Source organism: Furipterus horrens, unplaced genomic scaffold (genome assembly GCF_987537825.1).
Source record: "Furipterus horrens unplaced genomic scaffold, mFurHor1.1.pri manual_scaffold_5, whole genome shotgun sequence".
NCBI lineage: Eukaryota > Metazoa > Chordata > Mammalia > Chiroptera > Furipteridae > Furipterus > Furipterus horrens.
Genome location: NW_028327175.1, coordinates 198,434,169 through 198,451,693, shown reverse-complemented (window position 1 = coordinate 198,451,693; position 17,525 = coordinate 198,434,169). Strand labels below are relative to the sequence as shown.

General features: G+C 49.4%; 1 protein-coding gene across 1 annotated transcript; it reads right to left on the bottom strand.

The window, feature by feature from the left end:
- Positions 1-473: 473 nt before the first annotated feature.
- On the bottom strand, positions 474-2,530 carry CUNH10orf120 (chromosome unknown C10orf120 homolog). Its single transcript, XM_090279442.1, has 3 exons — positions 2,502-2,530; positions 1,715-1,790; positions 474-1,220 (listed from the first exon to the last, which is right to left on the bottom strand). The coding sequence occupies exons 1-3, from the start codon at positions 2,528-2,530 to the stop codon at positions 474-476; spliced, it is 852 nt and encodes a 283-aa protein (XP_090135568.1).
- Between the last annotated feature and the right edge of the window lie 14,995 nt (positions 2,531-17,525).

Below are 17,525 nucleotides of genomic sequence, written 5' to 3'. Positions count from 1 at the left end.
TCGATCCTGCAATGGCCCCGTGAACACACCTGGGCTAACCTGCTGCAGGGAGGAAACCTGGCCCACTGACCCAGCCAATCATCGCCAGCCCCCAGGAGGAGGCCCGCCCACCCGAAGGCAGTTGGCTGTAGACACGTGAGGACCCCAGCTGAGACCAGGAGAACCTCCCAGCTGGGCCCAGTCGCAATTGGTGGGCCACAGAATTACAAGCTAAATTAGTCACTGTTGTTTTAAACTGCTAAATTTAGGGGCCCCGTGGGAGTGGATGAAGAGGAGGAGCCCGCATCCTAGAAGGCAGAGGCAGGCGAGAGCCGAGAATCAGGAGTGGCCTGAAAACAGGAAGCCTTAGCAGACCTGGACACCCGGAGGTCAGGTCCCAGAAGAAGACAGGGAGGGATGGCACCCAGGCAGGCAGCGTTGCAAGAAAAATAAGGACCGTGGTGCTCAGTTCCCCGTGGGGAATAAATAAAACTTTAATAATGGCGAGATGCAGGTTTCCGCAGGCACTCTCCCCAGACACTGGCTCCTCCCAAGCGGTTGGCCTTCATCACGTCACTGGGGTGGGCGCCTCGGGAGGTGAGCTCCTGGTTCATCAGCATTAGGTCTCCCGGGAATTCAGACACGTGAAAAAGACTGCGGTTCGTTAAACCGGTGATGCACCGTTCCGCTCTCTTCCTGGGCAGGAAGGGTTTCAGGTCACTGGGCCGGTATGTGAAACATCTTGGGGGTTCTTCCGCCTTGAAAATTACATTCATTTTTATTTCTTGTCTTTTTGCGGCTCTGTTCCCTCTCTCCTCTTGCGTGCCATCATCGCAGTCGTTCCTGTCACCCTCTGTCTTGTCTTGCCCGTGGCTGTCTCTGGTTCCTGGGCCTGGGAGCCCCCTGGACAGAACGGGAGGGTTCCCGACCCTGTCGATGGAGGGCAGCCGCAGATTGCTCCTCAGGGCCCGAGCGAACTGCATGCGTGCTATGTGCCTGCTGACGTCAAGCCGCGTCCGTCGCGGCATTTTGAACTCCTCCGGGGGCACGACCACCTTGGCCGTCCATAGTACGTCTACAGGCCTGCAGGTGGAACGCATTGAGGAATGCTGTTTCCTGTGGTCCGTCACCTGTTTGTAGTCCGAAGACAGACACTGCAGTTCCTTGAGCATTTTCCGTTCCTCCTCTTGCTTATAAGTCAGAAACTTCCTGGATGCTATGGTGTGAACCCCACCTAGACGCTGAAAACGAGATGCGGGTTGTTAAAATGTCCCCAGGACAGGAGTAGGGGCCACTCACAGGAAGAATGAGCTGGCGGTCCCTTCTACCATCGCTGCTGAGTGTGTCTGAGCCCCTGTGTAGTGGGCAAGAGGGCGAATCTCAGGGGTCAGACAAGCCAGGTTCAAATCCTGACTCTCCTTCTTACCTACTATGAACTTGAAAGAGTTTTATTGACTCTGCAGGACCACGGTACAGCCTCTGGAAAACATCATCTGTGAGAGCAACTAGCACAAGGTAAGGGCTCAAGAAATGATGCCTCTGTCATTTGTTATCTCTTGTAGTCATAGTCCTAATTGGGACTTTGAAATAAGAGAGTGTTTTGCTCTGCAAGCGTGGAAGTCACTAGCGGGCTCAGCCAACTGGAGTCCTGTTCGGGAGACTGATGTCTCTACTGCTGGAACCTCTGGCCTGCCTTCAGGAGGGCCTCCCTGCGTATCATCCTCAGGACACTTACTAGGATCTCTTTCTCCAAGGGGGAGTATTTCCCGAGGGCCATGCGTGGGTCTGATGAGCAGAATTGGATCCATGTCCTGGAAGGCAGAGAGACAGGTGCATTAGCGCTCCAGAAAGGGTTTTCCTAGGTCTCCCTTTGGGAATGGGAGGCCTTACAAAGAGTAACTCTACATTAGTGTGACCAAGGCCACAGGTTTCTGCAGGCTCAGGCGGGCTCCCCGACTCGGCCTTGGTCTGAGACGGACAGAAAGGAATGGACAGGAAGCGTAGCTACACTCACCCCAAAGGGGAAGCGGAACATTGATCCCCTTGACAGCACTGGGAGTCTTTATCCTGAGAAGAATCACCCGTGTTCAGGGTTCTGGCTGGTATTCCGTTCTTGCTTGACTTCCCCTCCACAGTCTTCCTTTCTTGGGCCCTTGGATCTTTGGGCCTCTGTTTTCCATTCTTCTGACAGCCGTTCTCCCATTCTCTGATCATACTCTGGCAACAGGCTAGGATGGAAGGGGTCAGTGCCTGGGGTTATCTTTCTCAGACAGTTTCATGGGGACTCAAGGGACAGTCACCAACTCTTCTTGCATCATAACTGGCCCACCTAGGAGGTATTGTGAGGTCTGAGTTCAGGCATCAAATGATCCCCTGGGGTCACGTTGGTGTGCACGGGGACAGAGTGGCCAGGAAGATGATCTGACCATGTCATTGCTCCTTACGGGCCTGTAAAAACCACTCAGTTCTTTGGGATGAAGGCTCAGTCAACCCAAGTCTCTCTGTCTCTGGGAGGTGCTCACCTCTCCCGTCTTAGTTTCCCATGCTCCATCTGGGCCCCTAACCATGGTTCCTGAAATGGCCTTCTAGGCTGCTCCTACTGCTCCCCTGTCTTGAACACCCTTCTCCTTTTGGGCAACCTGCTTGTCTTTCAGAACCCAGCGACTGCCCTGAGCAGTGCCTGAGCTTTGATGGTTCCAGTCTGGTCTTGACCGTAAGGATACATTTGGGCTGAAGAAAGGGAGGGGGAGGGAAAGCAGGTAGTGCCCCTGAGGCCAGGACCCCAGGGTCAACAGCAGTTAGTGAGTCACCCCCAAGGGGAAGGTGATTCCCAGAAGAGAGGACTTCAAGGAGGTCCAAGCATGAGGCCCAGCTCTCTTATACTTGGAGAGTCCCTCCCCTGCTGATGTTGGAAGACCTAGGCTTGGACTGATCACTCTGCAGAGCAAGCAACATCTCCACCAACTCCTGAAGGACAAGCCAGCTGGGCCAGAGGCATGGGCGTTCCACACACAGGAAACAGCAGAGGGGAGAGTCTAGTAGAGCCCGGTGTGTTCAGAGAACGGAAAGCAGCTTGGGTTTGCAGGGGGAAGGGGAGCAAGTGGAGAGGCCTGGGGAAGGGGAAGGCAGAGATTGGAAGAGCCTGAGGTCGCCCTGAAGAGCTGGCTCTTTCCCCCCGGGAGCAGGAGGCTGGCAAAACAAACCGCCTTGAAGGAGGTGGCATGCTCAGCAGTTTAATTTAAAAAAGAAAAAACTGTATCGAGATTACCATAAAATTCACCTGTTTTAGACATGCAGTTCGATGATTTTTAGGAAATTTACCAAGTTGTGCAGCATTTCCACTGTTCAATTGTGGCACATTTCCATCCCCCACAAAAGATCCCTCATGCCTGTTTAGTTAATCTGCTGACAACCATCAGTCTAATAGTCTACTTTCTATCTCTACCAATTTGCCTTCAAATGTCTTCATATTAAAACGATTCTTCCCCTTCTAGCTTTAAATAACCCTCTCCTCCTCGGCTTTCTGCTGTGGGGTGAGTTGAGTATTTTGTTGTCCCTCTTTCACTGCTGAAGATACCACACTAAGTCCACACCTATGACACCTGCCCTCGTCCCGTGAAACTGGAAATACTGCCTGAGCTTGTCGCTGGGCGAATGCCTGAGCTCACCGGGCTTAATGGCTTCCCTGGCGAGTCGGGCAGATCTGCTTAACTCCCCGTAGGCTGACCCAGAAGTGACTGAGTAGTTCTGAGACTCCGTCGGATTATGGAGGGAGGGTGTGCCCTGTGGTTTCCCTTATGTTTACGTACCGACCTCCTGTATTAGTCTGGCAGGGAGACGGCGCCAGGCAAACCCAACTGCTGTTCTACTCGTCCCACTGCAACCAGAGAAGGCAGGAGACAAAGGGACGGGCAGTTTTCCTGTGTTTGGAATGCTCCTTTCGGCCTATCAGTCCTTGTGAAATCTGGATACAAATAAAACAGGAGAAAAGACCCTTCCCCCTGGAGCCAAGCCAAGACTGTAGGGTTGAGGGGTTACTGTCCCTCGCATGATAGGAGTAGGCTGGGGCCAGCCTCCGTTCTAGTCCTGTTGGGCCCCTTGCCCCGGGGACATCTTTGGTTCAGCTTTGTCCTCTAAATGGGTTGCTACATGCCCCATCTGAGAAGTAAATAACAGAAAAGAGAATGTGGGAGGGAAGAAGCTGCCCCTCTCGGGGAGGTGCGAGCCGTCTAGCTCACCAGATGAAGGGCTTACTGCGGGGCTCATTCCAACAGCGGAGAAATCAAGAGAAAGGGCTGGAAAGGAGCTGCTCAAGGCCGTGTGGGCTAGTGGCAGAGCTGGGTCCCCAGAGCAAGGTGGGCCCACCAGAGAACAGAGGCCACGCGTGGCACATTTCATGTCGGGGTGTAGTGACGGGGCAAAATTAGCATTTGACTGGTGTGTGGACCAGCTTTTCACCCATCTTTCTCTTACCTACAGAAGCATTTTATGGTGATGGATTAACCATGAAACATTTGTTTGGCGTGTTTTGCAAGTACTGACATTACCAACAAAACCTGCTAGTATAGAACCTTGTTACATGAGGATTAGACCGGGATATTTTCGTCCCCTTACGTGTGGTTCTTTAACAGAAAACCCTTTTGTTAGCATCATACACGCATTCACTCAAGTGTGCTGTGAGCCCACCTCTCTGCTAGATGGGGAGGATACTGAGATGGACGAGACCGGGTCCCTCCCCTCCGGGACATCTCACGAAGCGGGGCGAGACAGACACCTAGAAGCTCAGTGCACAACATCAATCACACTGGAACACGTACTATGACAACACTGGGCGGACTCTTCACAGCCAGGGGCTCAGAGACACTTCCCATGGGGCCAAACTATGGATCTTCAGAGATAAGATATACACAAATTTGAAGAAAGAATAAATGTGTACATGTTTATCCACCGCCCTGGCTTTTCTGTGAATTTCTAGCATGGAACAGACTCTGCAAATGGCCCCGGGCCTGGAAGCAGTAGAGGAGATGGGATCAGAGAAGCGGGTTGAAGCGTCTTCTGTGCGGGGAGACTCAGTGTTGGGGAGACGTCTCTGCTTGGCTGCTGAGGCGCAAGCCAGGGAGGGTTGGCCTCTGTCTTCTGTAATGGAACGAGGGCATGCATGGCAATTGCCACCAGGAGGAAGGGGGTAAAATCAGCCATGGCCCAAAGGAGGTTGCCTTCACCCTGGAACCCCAGATTCTTGCATCTCCTCAGTGGCCTTTCTTAAGTAGCTCTCCGACATCTGACTGCAACACCAGAGCACCCCTGCTGAAGACAGCAGCTCCGGTTACGCAGCTGCTCTGCGTCCTGTCCCTCCGGGAGAGTCCCTGGGTCCGCGCTCTGCCCCCAGGAGGCACTTTGTGATTGAACTTCCGTGTTCACAGCCTGACTTACGGAGGGGGGAAGATCCACTCCTTATTTCCAGGACATAACTTCATGCCAGAAAACCCAGAGACAGAATTTGGGTAGGTCCAGGGGCGCCTAGAGCGAGTTGAGACCAGGTGAAGGAAGACCTCTAAGGCTGCTCCCTGCTTCTCAGCTTCATCTCGATTTTAGAATTTGCTGACCTGTCATTACTCTGAAATTTTAATTTCTTTACATGGTGATCTGTCAACATCACCTTAAAAAAGTGTCATTTAAAAAACTGCGGTAACGTTGGTCGGTCACATTATACAGGTTTCAGGTGTATTGACAATGTAATTCGATATCCCTATACTCTGTTGTGTGCTCACTTTAAATGTGAAAAATGGTCCTCACTCATAGTCCTGGCCTTTGGACTTGAGAAGTGTGGATTCTTTGCTACAACGAGAGACATTTGGGAATTGTTCTTGGCTTAAGGCACAGGCAGGGCCGGCCGGCAGCTCTTGCCTGTCAGATAACGAGGGCCCGACAAGCCTTCGCTCCTCTCAGCGCAGACACCTCTGCGTCTCTCTCGGGCTGGAATGCAGCGCTCCCCATTCTCCGTATCCTCTTCAGTGATTATGACTGTGATTCTGTCAGTGTTCGATGACGTTATTTAGGTTGTGATTTCAGATGAAGTCTTTCTTGGTCTGTGTTCGCATCGTCGGTCTTTTCTTCCTTCTACTTTTACGATCCAAGTTGGGATCACAGTCCTCCCAGGAGGATTCTGGGACGTTCCTATGAAGGCTTTCCTCCTGGGTGACTCCCCCTGTGTGTTTGTTAAACACCCCACGGCTCTCACGTTCACACTTGGGTCTTTCTTGCCTCTCTCTTGCAGGTGAGGGGCCTCTTGCTGTACTTCGCTGTGTGCAAATGAGTTTTGCTTGGGAGGCGGCGTAATTTAGAAAAGACTATTTGAAAACTAACTACACCTGTAACTATAGACCATGGCTGTAATATCGCCTAGGCTTAGGCAGCTAGTATGATGATTAAGCATGGGAAAAAATAAAGAAAGAAACATACGTTAGATGTAAACAAGCCACCAAAACATTACCGTGATATTCCTCTCCTTTAGGAGGCTTGTGTTTATGGTTTATTTTAAAAACAAGTTTCTCCACGAATGATATACTTACCTGAACTATGACCTTATGTAGCAATTACTGGGGGGAATAGTCCACTATTCTAAAAGATAAGGGAGCAGAAAAGAACTTTTGCCAAGAACTATACTGTAGAGGTGCTGGTCTCCAAACTTCCAGGACTTGTCCCAATGGCTTTTGTTTTGTGAACTGTAGCAAATTCCTTTCCAGATATTGACAAGGTCAGTCATAGTTTCCAGAACATTGGTTTTAGGCAAATTAAAGCAATTTAAGCTTTTTTGAAGTGCACGGGGAAAATCAGCCGTTGACTTTCCTCAGCTGTTGTTTCCGGGCAGACTTGGAGTAGCTCACGTTTGAGTTCTTGTTCAGGTTCTCACGTGCGGAGAAGTTAGCGACCGTCACTGCCTTCCCCGGCTCCCGGGGACACCGTGCCATTGGCAGAGATTAAGAGACTGTCGTTCTGCTATTTCAGTTGATCTGATTCTGCAACTCCGTCGTCGGCAGCCGTCCGTCTCGAGAGACGATGGTGTAGCTTCTTAAGAGTCTATCTGCACCGCCGAGAATGGCTGTGTAGTCCGACTCAGGAGTGACACGGTATCTGTCTCCTCCCGTGTTGAATCGACATCTTGTGATGACGCTGGAGTGTCCTCTCCAGTGAAGCTGAAGCTACAGAGCCTGGGCAGGGTGATATGGAGGGTCTGCTGTTGCCCATGCAGCAGACCCCCCCTCTCTTCGCAGCTGAAGGATCCAAGGGAAAGACGGAGTCAATACAGCTTGGCTTCAGGTGCGCCGCAGGTGCAACTACTTCACAGAGAATTCCTACAACTTCAAGCGGTCTTTTACATTCTGGACTTGTGAGTGACATTTAAAGCATTAATGTTGTAAAGTGGTATGGAACTTGACAGGAGAGATAGAGGTCAGTTCGAGCCAAAGTGAGTCGCCACAGGAACACTTGGGATATAGATTTTTGTTTTATTCCACCAGGACTTGATACATTATGCTTCGGAATCAATCACGCTTCTAATTCTTAAGACCTGTACATAGTCCTCCCTGATGCCTAATTAAGATATAGCATGCCAGGAGGTGAGAATAAAAGACTATCTGTTTCAGAGGCCAAACCCAAAGACAAAAGACAGCTTTAAGAAAAGGTGATTTACTTTAAGTGCAGATAAGAAAAACAAGCCATTTCCGTCCTCAAACGAGGTGCTCAGCCCACCAGCAGTGATGTCTCATTGTCTCAGATAACGACTCAGGACCCTTAAAATAAGTCCGAGCCCAGGTCACAGCGACAGTGACCCATGCAAATGAGACAAGAGGAGGAAGAGAAGAAGCTCGGGCGTCTTCGTTTTGAGGAGAAGTCTATCACCTCTCAGTGAAGGGGTTTGTCCTGGGTTCAAGTCTCCGCTCTGTCACCCCAGATGTGAGGTCAAAGACAGAAGGAAGCACAGGTGTGGTGGCAAAGGAATGGCAGGAAGACTGTATTGGAATCAAATTACAAGGAGAGAGAGAGGATGCTCAAAAGAGAGAACATCCTCCTTGTCCTCCCACACCCCCAACACACACACGCACACACACACACACACACACACACGCACGCACACGCACGCACACGCACGCACGCACGCACACACGGAGAAGCTGCAAATACAAGCGATTTTGCATCTAGAGGGCCTTTGCTTCCAGGAAGGCCCATGTGTGGACCTGTGGGGAGCACCCGCAGAAGCTGCCAGGGACCGGGTCCCCTCCCGCTCCTTCTCAGGGGGTCCTTTTAAGGCAGTTTGCAGACAAAGAAACCCTTGTACTGAAGGCAGGTTTCAATGACTTGTCCAAGGTCACACTATGCAAAATTAGCCAAAGCGAAACAAAACAAAAAACCACCAATCTCAATATAATCTGAGCTTAGATTACCCAGGAAACGGTGCGGCGACCCGGAACGATGCAAACCGGGCTGATAAGGAGAGTGAAATGGAGTATAAACCACAGAAACCCGCCCAGAAAATCACAAAGAGGCCAGGGGTTGACAGTGCCCGATGCCGCTCCCCGCCAATGGCAGGCTTGGTCCGAAACAAGGACCGCCACCAAGGTTAGCAGTAATAACAACTCCCACGCGATTGAACATTTATAACCAGTAGGCACCAGTCCATGGGCTACACGTACCTTAACTTGCTTCAACACGCCCATATATTTAAAATGATGTAAAAGTTCTAGGGGACATCTGCTCCCGAAACAAATGCGACTGGCCGCGTTAGTCCCCTGCTGAGTGCTCCGTGAAGTGCGGATGCCCCAGCACGGGGCCATCACGGAGCTACGATGTCTTGTCGCTGTGTTTACATTTTATGTTGGGGAGGTCTGCGCTCAGCAAAAGGGATGGGGTTGCAAAGGATTGTGGGGGTGCTCAGGGGGCTCATGACCCACCAGTAAGAAAGAGCCACAATCTTTTTAAAATGGCACAACCACAGTGATCGATCTCTGCTGTCGAGCAGCAGTCCTGTTGGCAGGCGTCAGAACCTTCAGCTTTTCAGGAAACTTTCCCCGGTATCGCCATTATCATGGGGGTGGAGTCTTCCCTCCGTTTCATAGAATGCAGGGCATACCCCCCCTCCCTGGCACCCCACGATGATCTCTTCCTGCCCGGAAATGCGAGTGTTCTCTCTCTGGAAACATCCTTACTGCTTCCCCTGGGTTTTCACATGCCTGAATGAAGTCCTGGTTTTTCCACAAACTGGGTTGTTTTAAGGGCTTGAGCGCCTCTGTATGCTGAGAGAGGACAGTGTAGACAGCTGGTCTCTGGCTGAAGGTTAGGGTTGGGAGCACCCTGAGAATTGTCATCTGCGATCACTATTTACTTAGGTGATTCAGAGGAACCGGTGACAGTGACTTTTAGCTTGGTGCTCGGGGGCTGTGCTTGGCCAGTTTTCCACGGAAACATCTCTGTCCGCAACCCATTCAGTTGTGAAGTCCTCGCAAGTCACAGAAGCTTAAAATATCGAGTAAGAAAGATCACCTTTCCTGTCCCTAACATGAGCTGTTTGGTGGTTTACATGAGAAAGGAAATATAATTATATAAAAGCATGGGGATGGTTTTCCGAAAGAGGTGCCGGCCCGCCCCTCCCAGTTCCTGGGCTCTCAGAGAGTAGCCTTCCATCCTGCTGAGTCTCGTCTCCCAGGAGCTGCCCCAGTGGGGTGGGGCCACCAGCCAGCCTTATCTCTCCACTGTCATGTCCTATGTAGGCAAGCAAGACAGAAATTCAGGTTTTCTTGATGATTTGGGTTGTCCTTTTGTTTTTATTGTGCCTGACAAAATACAGTTATCTGATGGTTCCTTCGTTACGTTATTTTCATAAGATAAATTAAATGTAAAGAAGACAGCCTTTTATCACTAGGGGATTAAACATTCAACTTTTTTAATTAATTTATTTATTTTTTATTTTTTTTTATCATTGTGTGGTTGCCTCTCACGCACCCCCAACTGGGGACCTGACATGCAACCTAGTAATGTGCCCTGACTGGGAATCAAACCAGCGACACTTGGTTCGCAGGCCGACACTCAATCCACTGAGCCACAGCAGCCAGGCAGGGTTAACTTTTTGTTTTTTTAAAGATTACTAGGTACAGTGCAATCCCTTTGTAGAGTTGGTCTGGGAGGCAGGGCTCCCATCGCTTCTCAGGCCTCACTTCCTGTAAGGGAGTGGTGAGCACTGCATTGGTGGGGCCGTGTGACAATGACCGTCACATGTACAACAGGAGTATCTACCCCAGTTACAGCTCTGAAGTTAAGGCTAACCCCAGAAATGATAATAAATGTGTAATGCAACCTAGAGAGAGAGAGGACTTCCTTGTCTCCTGTGGCTTTTGAAGGACACAGACACAGAGAACTTGCCGATCAGCCAGCCTGAGGTCTCACCCTATGGCTTCATTTTCCCATCCGCTGATGCCGGGCATGAGAGTCCATCTTTCCAGGTCTAGTTTGCCCGTCTATAAAACGGACGTCTGACTTACTGCTCTGCTAACTCACAGAACTAGTGAAGGAATTAAAATGAAACAGTGAATGTGAAACTCTCGGTGATAATGAAGTACTAGGAAAATATAAGGAGTTACCTATTACTTTACTTATTTAGACTTATTTTAACTAAACTGTATAATCTGCCCAAGAGCTGAATGGGGGTTCCAAAGAGAGACCGAGTTATAGAAAAGGCAATAGAGATGCACCGTTGGCCTGTAAATATTATACCAGCTTTGGTTCCTTTTGGCTGTGTAACGCTCTCCCTTTATGCCTACTTTTTTCCTGCCTTGGCTGAATTCGACTGAATTTATGATCAATGGGACTGAGACCATTCGAAAAGCTCATAGCTTCTGTTACAAGGGCATCTATTGAGAAAGAATAATCTTGCTTCTGAAATCTGCAGATCTCTTACAGGTGCCTAATTTGACTGAATCCTCCCAGTTACCCTCTAGAGTGAGCAGGGCAGATAGTATCATCTTACCTTTTTACATGAGGAAACTAAGGCTTGGTGAAGCTAAGCGCATTACCCAAAATCACAGCGGAGGAAACAAGACCCCAGAGCTCAGAACAAAAGTCACAGCTCTCAGCCAGCGCTCCTACCCATGATCCTATTTGTCCATCCTGAACAGATGTGGGCCTGGCTGACCTTAGGTGTCCTACACACAAGAGAAGCCCAGAAGCCATTTTTGTCGGACATGGAGATCAACACATTGGATTCACTCAACTTGCAGAATGGTCTTAATAAGTAAGAACAGGTGGAGTAGATGGAGTATTCAGTTGGAAAAACATTTCCTTCCAAAGCCTTTTCACAATCCAGGGCTCGCTGAGTCTCTAACACCGTCCTGTCCTTTCTACTGTTTCATTCGCAGGCACGTAGAGCTAGACACACGCTCTAGAAGCTGTGCTCGTTGTCAGAATACCGTCACATCCTCGGGCTCAGAGCAGAGGAGAAGTCTTTAAAGTCATGGGATACTTTGTTAGTATAAGCCAATTTTCTAAGCAGAGAGAAAATATCTGTCAGGGAAGCAAATTTGAAGAGTACCAGTTATAAATGAGGACTTCCAAGTTCAGTTCCACAGATAGTTAAGTACAAGGCATCATGCTAAGTAAGCAATATTATAAGTAGGACCAGAAATGGAGTCAAGAGAAGGCCTTCCCTCCAAGAGGTTGCAAGCTAATAGGAGAAACACGACAAAAACACTATGAGCTATAGTTAAGGCAGAATGTATTAAGGGATATAAGAGAGGTACCAAGGGGGTGCTGTGGGAATTCGAGGATATATTTGGAAGAATAAGGGAAAACTTCAAGATAGGAGCAGAGGCAGGCATGGCCACTGGACGAGGAGGAGATTTCAGCAGCGTCTTCCTCTGGGCGCCGCCACATGCCAAAGGAAACAATGTCTTCGGTGAAATCCAGGGCTCCTGGAGCCGCGGGGTCCCACCTGCCCAGCCAGGGGCCGGAACACACTTCGTTTCGTCAGCCCTCTGATTGCACCTTCCAGCTCTTCCATGGAATGCTTCTGGAGGGTGGACTCCCCGCTTCCCCCACAGCAAATGCACACGAAGTGCCGGAGCAGACGAGCCTGCCCCCTGCTCTGAGTGCCAGCCAATGCCAGCCTGGAAAGGGTGCCAGGTTACAGGGCCCGCGCCCCAGGGGAGCCTGGAGGGGATATAAAGCTGAAACCAAGGCTTCTCCAGCAGCCGGAAGCCTTCCCGACATGGGCTGCCCAGCCCTCCTACTCGGGCTGCTGCTCCTCCCTGTGGCCGCTCCCCAAGAAGCAGGTAAGCAGCAGGTGCCCCGGGGCCATTTTCCCCATGCCAGGTTCCAAGCTTGGAAGGCACAGTGAGGGTACGTCCACACAGTCCGGCAGCCCACCGTGCGGAAGCTTCAGATGAAACCCCGAAAGATGGAGCTTTTCCCCCCACGGATGGAGATGCTGCTGTGGTGGCCACTGAATGCGTCGTCCTGATCCGTTTAGGGAAGTTGGATCAGATGTTTTCTGTGAGATTTATTTTTTGTGCACAAGGCAGTAGCCAATTTATTGCTCTTTTTTAAAGTATATTTTATTGATTATGCTGTTACAGTTGTCCATTTTTTGTCTTTGCCCCCCTCCTCCCAGTACCCCCTTCCCTCCAGCAATCCCACCCCCCTTAGTTCATGTCCATGGGTCGTGCATATAAGTTCTTTGGCTTCACCCTTTCCTATGTTATTCTTAACTCCCCCCTGTCTATTTTGTACCAACCAATTATGCTTCTTAGCCCCTGCACCATTTCCCCATTTCTCCCCCTTCCCTCTCCCAGCTGATAACCCTCCAAGTGACCCCACATCTATGACTCTATTCCTGTTCTGGTTGTTTGCCTAGTGTGTTTTTGCTTTTATTTTTTAGATTCAGTTGTTGATAGTTGTGAGTCTGTTATCATTTTAATGTTCATAGTGTTGATCTTCTTTTTCTTAAGTAAGTTCCTTTAACATTTCATATAATAATGGCTTGGTGATGATGAACTCCTTTAGCTTCACCTTGTCTGGGAAGCACTTCATCTGCCCTTCCATTCCAAATGATAGCTTTGCTGAATAGAGTAATCTTGGTTGTAGAAGGAATGCTTGGCTGTGGGATAATTAAGGGCTTAAACGTGTTCTCTGGCACATATGTTGATATTTAGCAGTAGAGGCGTTGGATTGCTGCCGTGACTTCTTTCCTGTTACTGAATGGAGCTGAAACATGTACCATAAAAGGCTGTCTTAGCCTGAAATATTAGACATGACATAAAATTATCTGGACTGGATTCATGAAGCCTTCTAATCTGAAAATCTATACCTTTCTTTTTAAAAAAAGTATCAGTTTGATATTCTTAATCTTAATCTGGACTCCACCTCTAGTCTTCTTAAGGAAATTTTAATTTAATTTAGAATTAAACTAATTTAAACTATCCACATAAATTCAACCATTTTATCATTATTTTGTAACTTCAGGGAGAAATATTAAAGTCCTTTGTTACTTAGCTTTCATACTTATACTAATAAATAGAAATTTGGAAATACTCTTGAACAACAAATAGCTTCAATATAATATTTATTCACTATAAAGAAAAATGTAACTCACCGCTCCACACAATGATGTTTGATTGTAAAGTTTCTACTCAAACTCTTTTTTTAAATCCCGCAAGTAATTGCATAGATATGTTTATGCCAGCTCCTCAAACATATTTGTTAAAACACAATGGGGTGTTGAGAAGGATTTAAGTGAGCCCTTGGATCCTTTGGGATTCGGGGCCTGGTTTTTCATCTGTATGTCCAATAATGTATGTGTTTGGGACTGTGGCCTTAGGGCTGGAAAGGGCTGCGTAATTCAAGTCCTCCTAACTCCTTATCGGCTCACCATGTGCATTTGGGCAAGTCTTTAATCTCTCCAGGTTGCTGTTTTCCCTCCCACATAAGGGAGATAATTCACTGGATTGTTGGGGAGATTTAATGATATGATGCTTGTAGATTCCTTGGAAGAGCGCCTCAGGCTTAGAAAAATGCTAAATCAATGCTAACTGTTACCAAATAGATGCTATAAATTCTAAACTGTGCATCTGAAACTGAGAAGAGAGGAAAATACAGGTGATCAGACTCAGATTATAATATTTACCATGATGTAGCCGATCCCCAGGGAACTGAGGCATTTTCCTCTTTCAATATTTCAGTAATACATTTCAAGCAATAGAGTTAATATTTTTGTCATACATAACAGGAAAAGAGTTCTTTTTTTCCAGTATATCAATACTATGGAGGTAGGTACTCTGGAGAGTTATATACCAAGTGGAAAATGGATGGAACTTTCTGAAGCATTACACTTTTCAAATTTTTGAGATGATTCAAAATTCAAGTTCATCATATTGGTTCCAATTTGACAAAGCTGATGCTGACTTTGGTGGTGCTGAGGGTAACGAAGTATGGGCTTGGGAATGCAGTTATAGGCTTGGTTAGTAGTGATCCCCGGAACAATCCGGAATGAACCTCAATGAGCTCTGCTCCAGGGCCTTACCTGAAGTACCTGGCTCCTCTTGGGAAGTAGAACTGGACTATGATTTCATCTGTTTGGAATCAGATGTGCGAAGGGCGCAGTATAGATGTGGAAGGGAGATGGAAGGACGACCCTCACTTTGAGACAAGTGAGTTTAAGATTTCTGGGAACTGCAAAAAGGCCACCCTAAAATCCAGCAGCTCTCCTAAGATCATGCCTTGATAACTAGTCAGTAATGCGTTGGAAGCAGCAGACAGTAGATCCCTGACAAAGGCCAACCTCACTTCTGGTCCCAGCCCCTCCTCCCAACACGCCAAGAAATCAGGTCCCAGTGGCAGAATCAGCCGCCACGAGGGTTATTATTACACTGAATGGGGCATTTTGATAATCCAGTTACAATAATATCCAGCTCTCTGCTTCCTCTGTCATATCCTGCTTTCCTTGAAATTTGCAAACTTACTGCCAATACTGGCCACACGGAGGGCACACGGTGCTACACTTAGGGACCCATGTCCTGGCACAGCTGGGGGCACAGCAGAGGGAGGGCATTCTGTCAACAGCCGGAATAAATAACTGAAAGACAACAACCAAGACGTCACACCACTGAAGTCTGCTTACCGGATCCTCTCAAAATAAATGCCACAGGATTCTGGGGGTCGGGTGTTTCCCCTGAGTGGCTTAAATCTAAAGATATTTGAGCGGCACAGTAGGTCTCGTAGACGTGGCTGGCAAGTCAGCTTTCACCAGGGCCACTTTCTCAAGGACTGTCTGGTTCCTTCTTTATCTCCAGTGCTCTCGTCCACACGTACACTCTCACCTCCCCCCACTCCTCCCCAAGATGTGTACTTCACTCAGCTGCTTGTAGAAGTGTCCTTGAACTTCCAGGAGCGCACAGATTAGTGATACGATACGGCCTCGTGGGCGCCTACAGGCGCCTCGTGCTGATTGCACAAGAGGCTCAGAGACAATGGGGCCAGTGAGCCCTTCCGGGGACAAACACCAGGAACGCAGTTGCGGTTCAGTGCCAGTCTCCCTGCTATCGGAAAGGATTTGGGGCCCCACAGACGGTGGCGGCTCGGTTAATACTAATGCGATTCACAGCGGACACGTGAGGACAAAGGGCGACTTGTTGACCCCCGGAAAAGGAAGGGCCATTTCTGAAAATGCGATTGTTCCCTGGTATGGAATTTATCTGATCGACACAATCCAAGTTCAGTAGTTAAAGGAGTCTAAAAACCACATGGTGATCAAGTTATAATCCGTTCAGCTGTGGTCCTGCACCTGCTCTGCCTCCAGGGCCGAAGCTCTGACCACAAGCCCCTGTCCTTCCCTGACGCCCACAGACCCCGCCCGGAGCATCAGGCCCAGGGTCCCACCCCTGGTGCCACCATGGTTGGGATGGGGGTTCGCAGAGCGTCCTGCTGTCCCGTTCACCCCTGGTCAGACTTCCCGCAGGTTTCACACCGTCGTATGCAGCCTTGAAAGATTGACAACCCAGAGGCCAACCTCCCCCCGCTACACGCATGCACATACATGCACACACCCACACATGTACACACTCTCATACACATGCACACACACACTCGGGACCAACTTGTTTCACCCGTCCTTTCCTGCTTGTTCCCAGCCCGAAGGAAGCCCTGTCTGTCCTTGTCCCCTGTCCCCAGTGCCACCGCCTCTCTCACTAGACTAACTTACCTCCTCACTCACAAACCTCTGCTTTTTTCCAACGCGCTGAGGAAGGCCCTGCCCTGCACCCCATCCCTCTCTGTCTACCTGACCTCTTCCTGCACTTCTTCCAAGATTCGGGTCCATCATCACTTCTTAGAAAGGGTATCAGGGAACCCCACCCCCATCGCGCACTCCGGAACCATTGTGAGCATTTCCCCCTTTGCTCCTTGGCACTTCGCATAGTTGTAAACCTCATCTTAGTTTGGGGTAAACGGGACGGCCTCCTCCGGTTTCCTTAAAGTAGACCCCAAACTCTGGGACGGCAAAGGCCAGGTGCGCTCTGTGAACACGGTGCTCCTGTCCCCCGCACGTGTGCAGGAAACACATGTCCCATGGCTCAACAAGTGGCATGACGCCGGATATGTTCCTTCTCCTAACACGCAATATTTTTGTATCTTTGAAAGGCTGGCCACAGCTGCGACTAGTGAACGGGTCAAGCAGATGCTCCGGACGCGTGGAAGTGTTCTTCCACGGCCAGTGGGGCAGGGTGTGTGACGACCAATGGGACGTGAATGATGCCAGCGTGGTGTGCCGGCAGCTGAGCTGTGGGCCTGCCCTCGCCGCCCCTGAGGGGGCCCAGTTCGGCAGAGGCGAGGGCAGCTTTCTGCTGGATGATGTGGACTGTACAGGAGGGGAGAGTTTTCTGGAACAGTGTCCTCACGCCGGCTGGTCCCTCCATAACTGCGGTCCTGGAGAAGACGCCGGTGTCGTCTGCTCGGGTAACGGCCTCCTCTCCCTCCCGGGGCTGCACACCTTACCCACTGGCATCGCCACCGGTCTCATTGGTGATGCTCACCTGTGTCACCGTAGACCACCTCTGACCACCTTTGTGAGCCGAAAGTAAAGAGGCATCTGTGGTTTGAGAACTTCAGCTTGAGCTCAGGAATTTGCTAGCCGCACAATGTCGACATGGATTTGGTACAGAGAACAATAGTGGGAGATACTGGTGGGGCCATTGCAGGACTAGATTTCGCAGTGGCTGGTAGAAACACAACAAAAGTCAGCAGTAGTAGCATTAGCCACTCACTGAGGGTGCTCGACTATTCTTAAGGACACTGTGGGGACCTGAGTCGTAAAGGTTTTCCCACTGAAAGTCTGCAGTCTAATAGAGGTGAAGAAATGAGGCGTTTATAAATTGAAATAGCACTGACATTTTTTTTTTCCTATTGATTGTGAGTCTAGGCCACGTATTGCTAATCACAAATCTTTGACCAATTAGTAATTACCACGGTCCTCTTAGCCAGGGTTTCTCAACCTCAGCACCACTAAC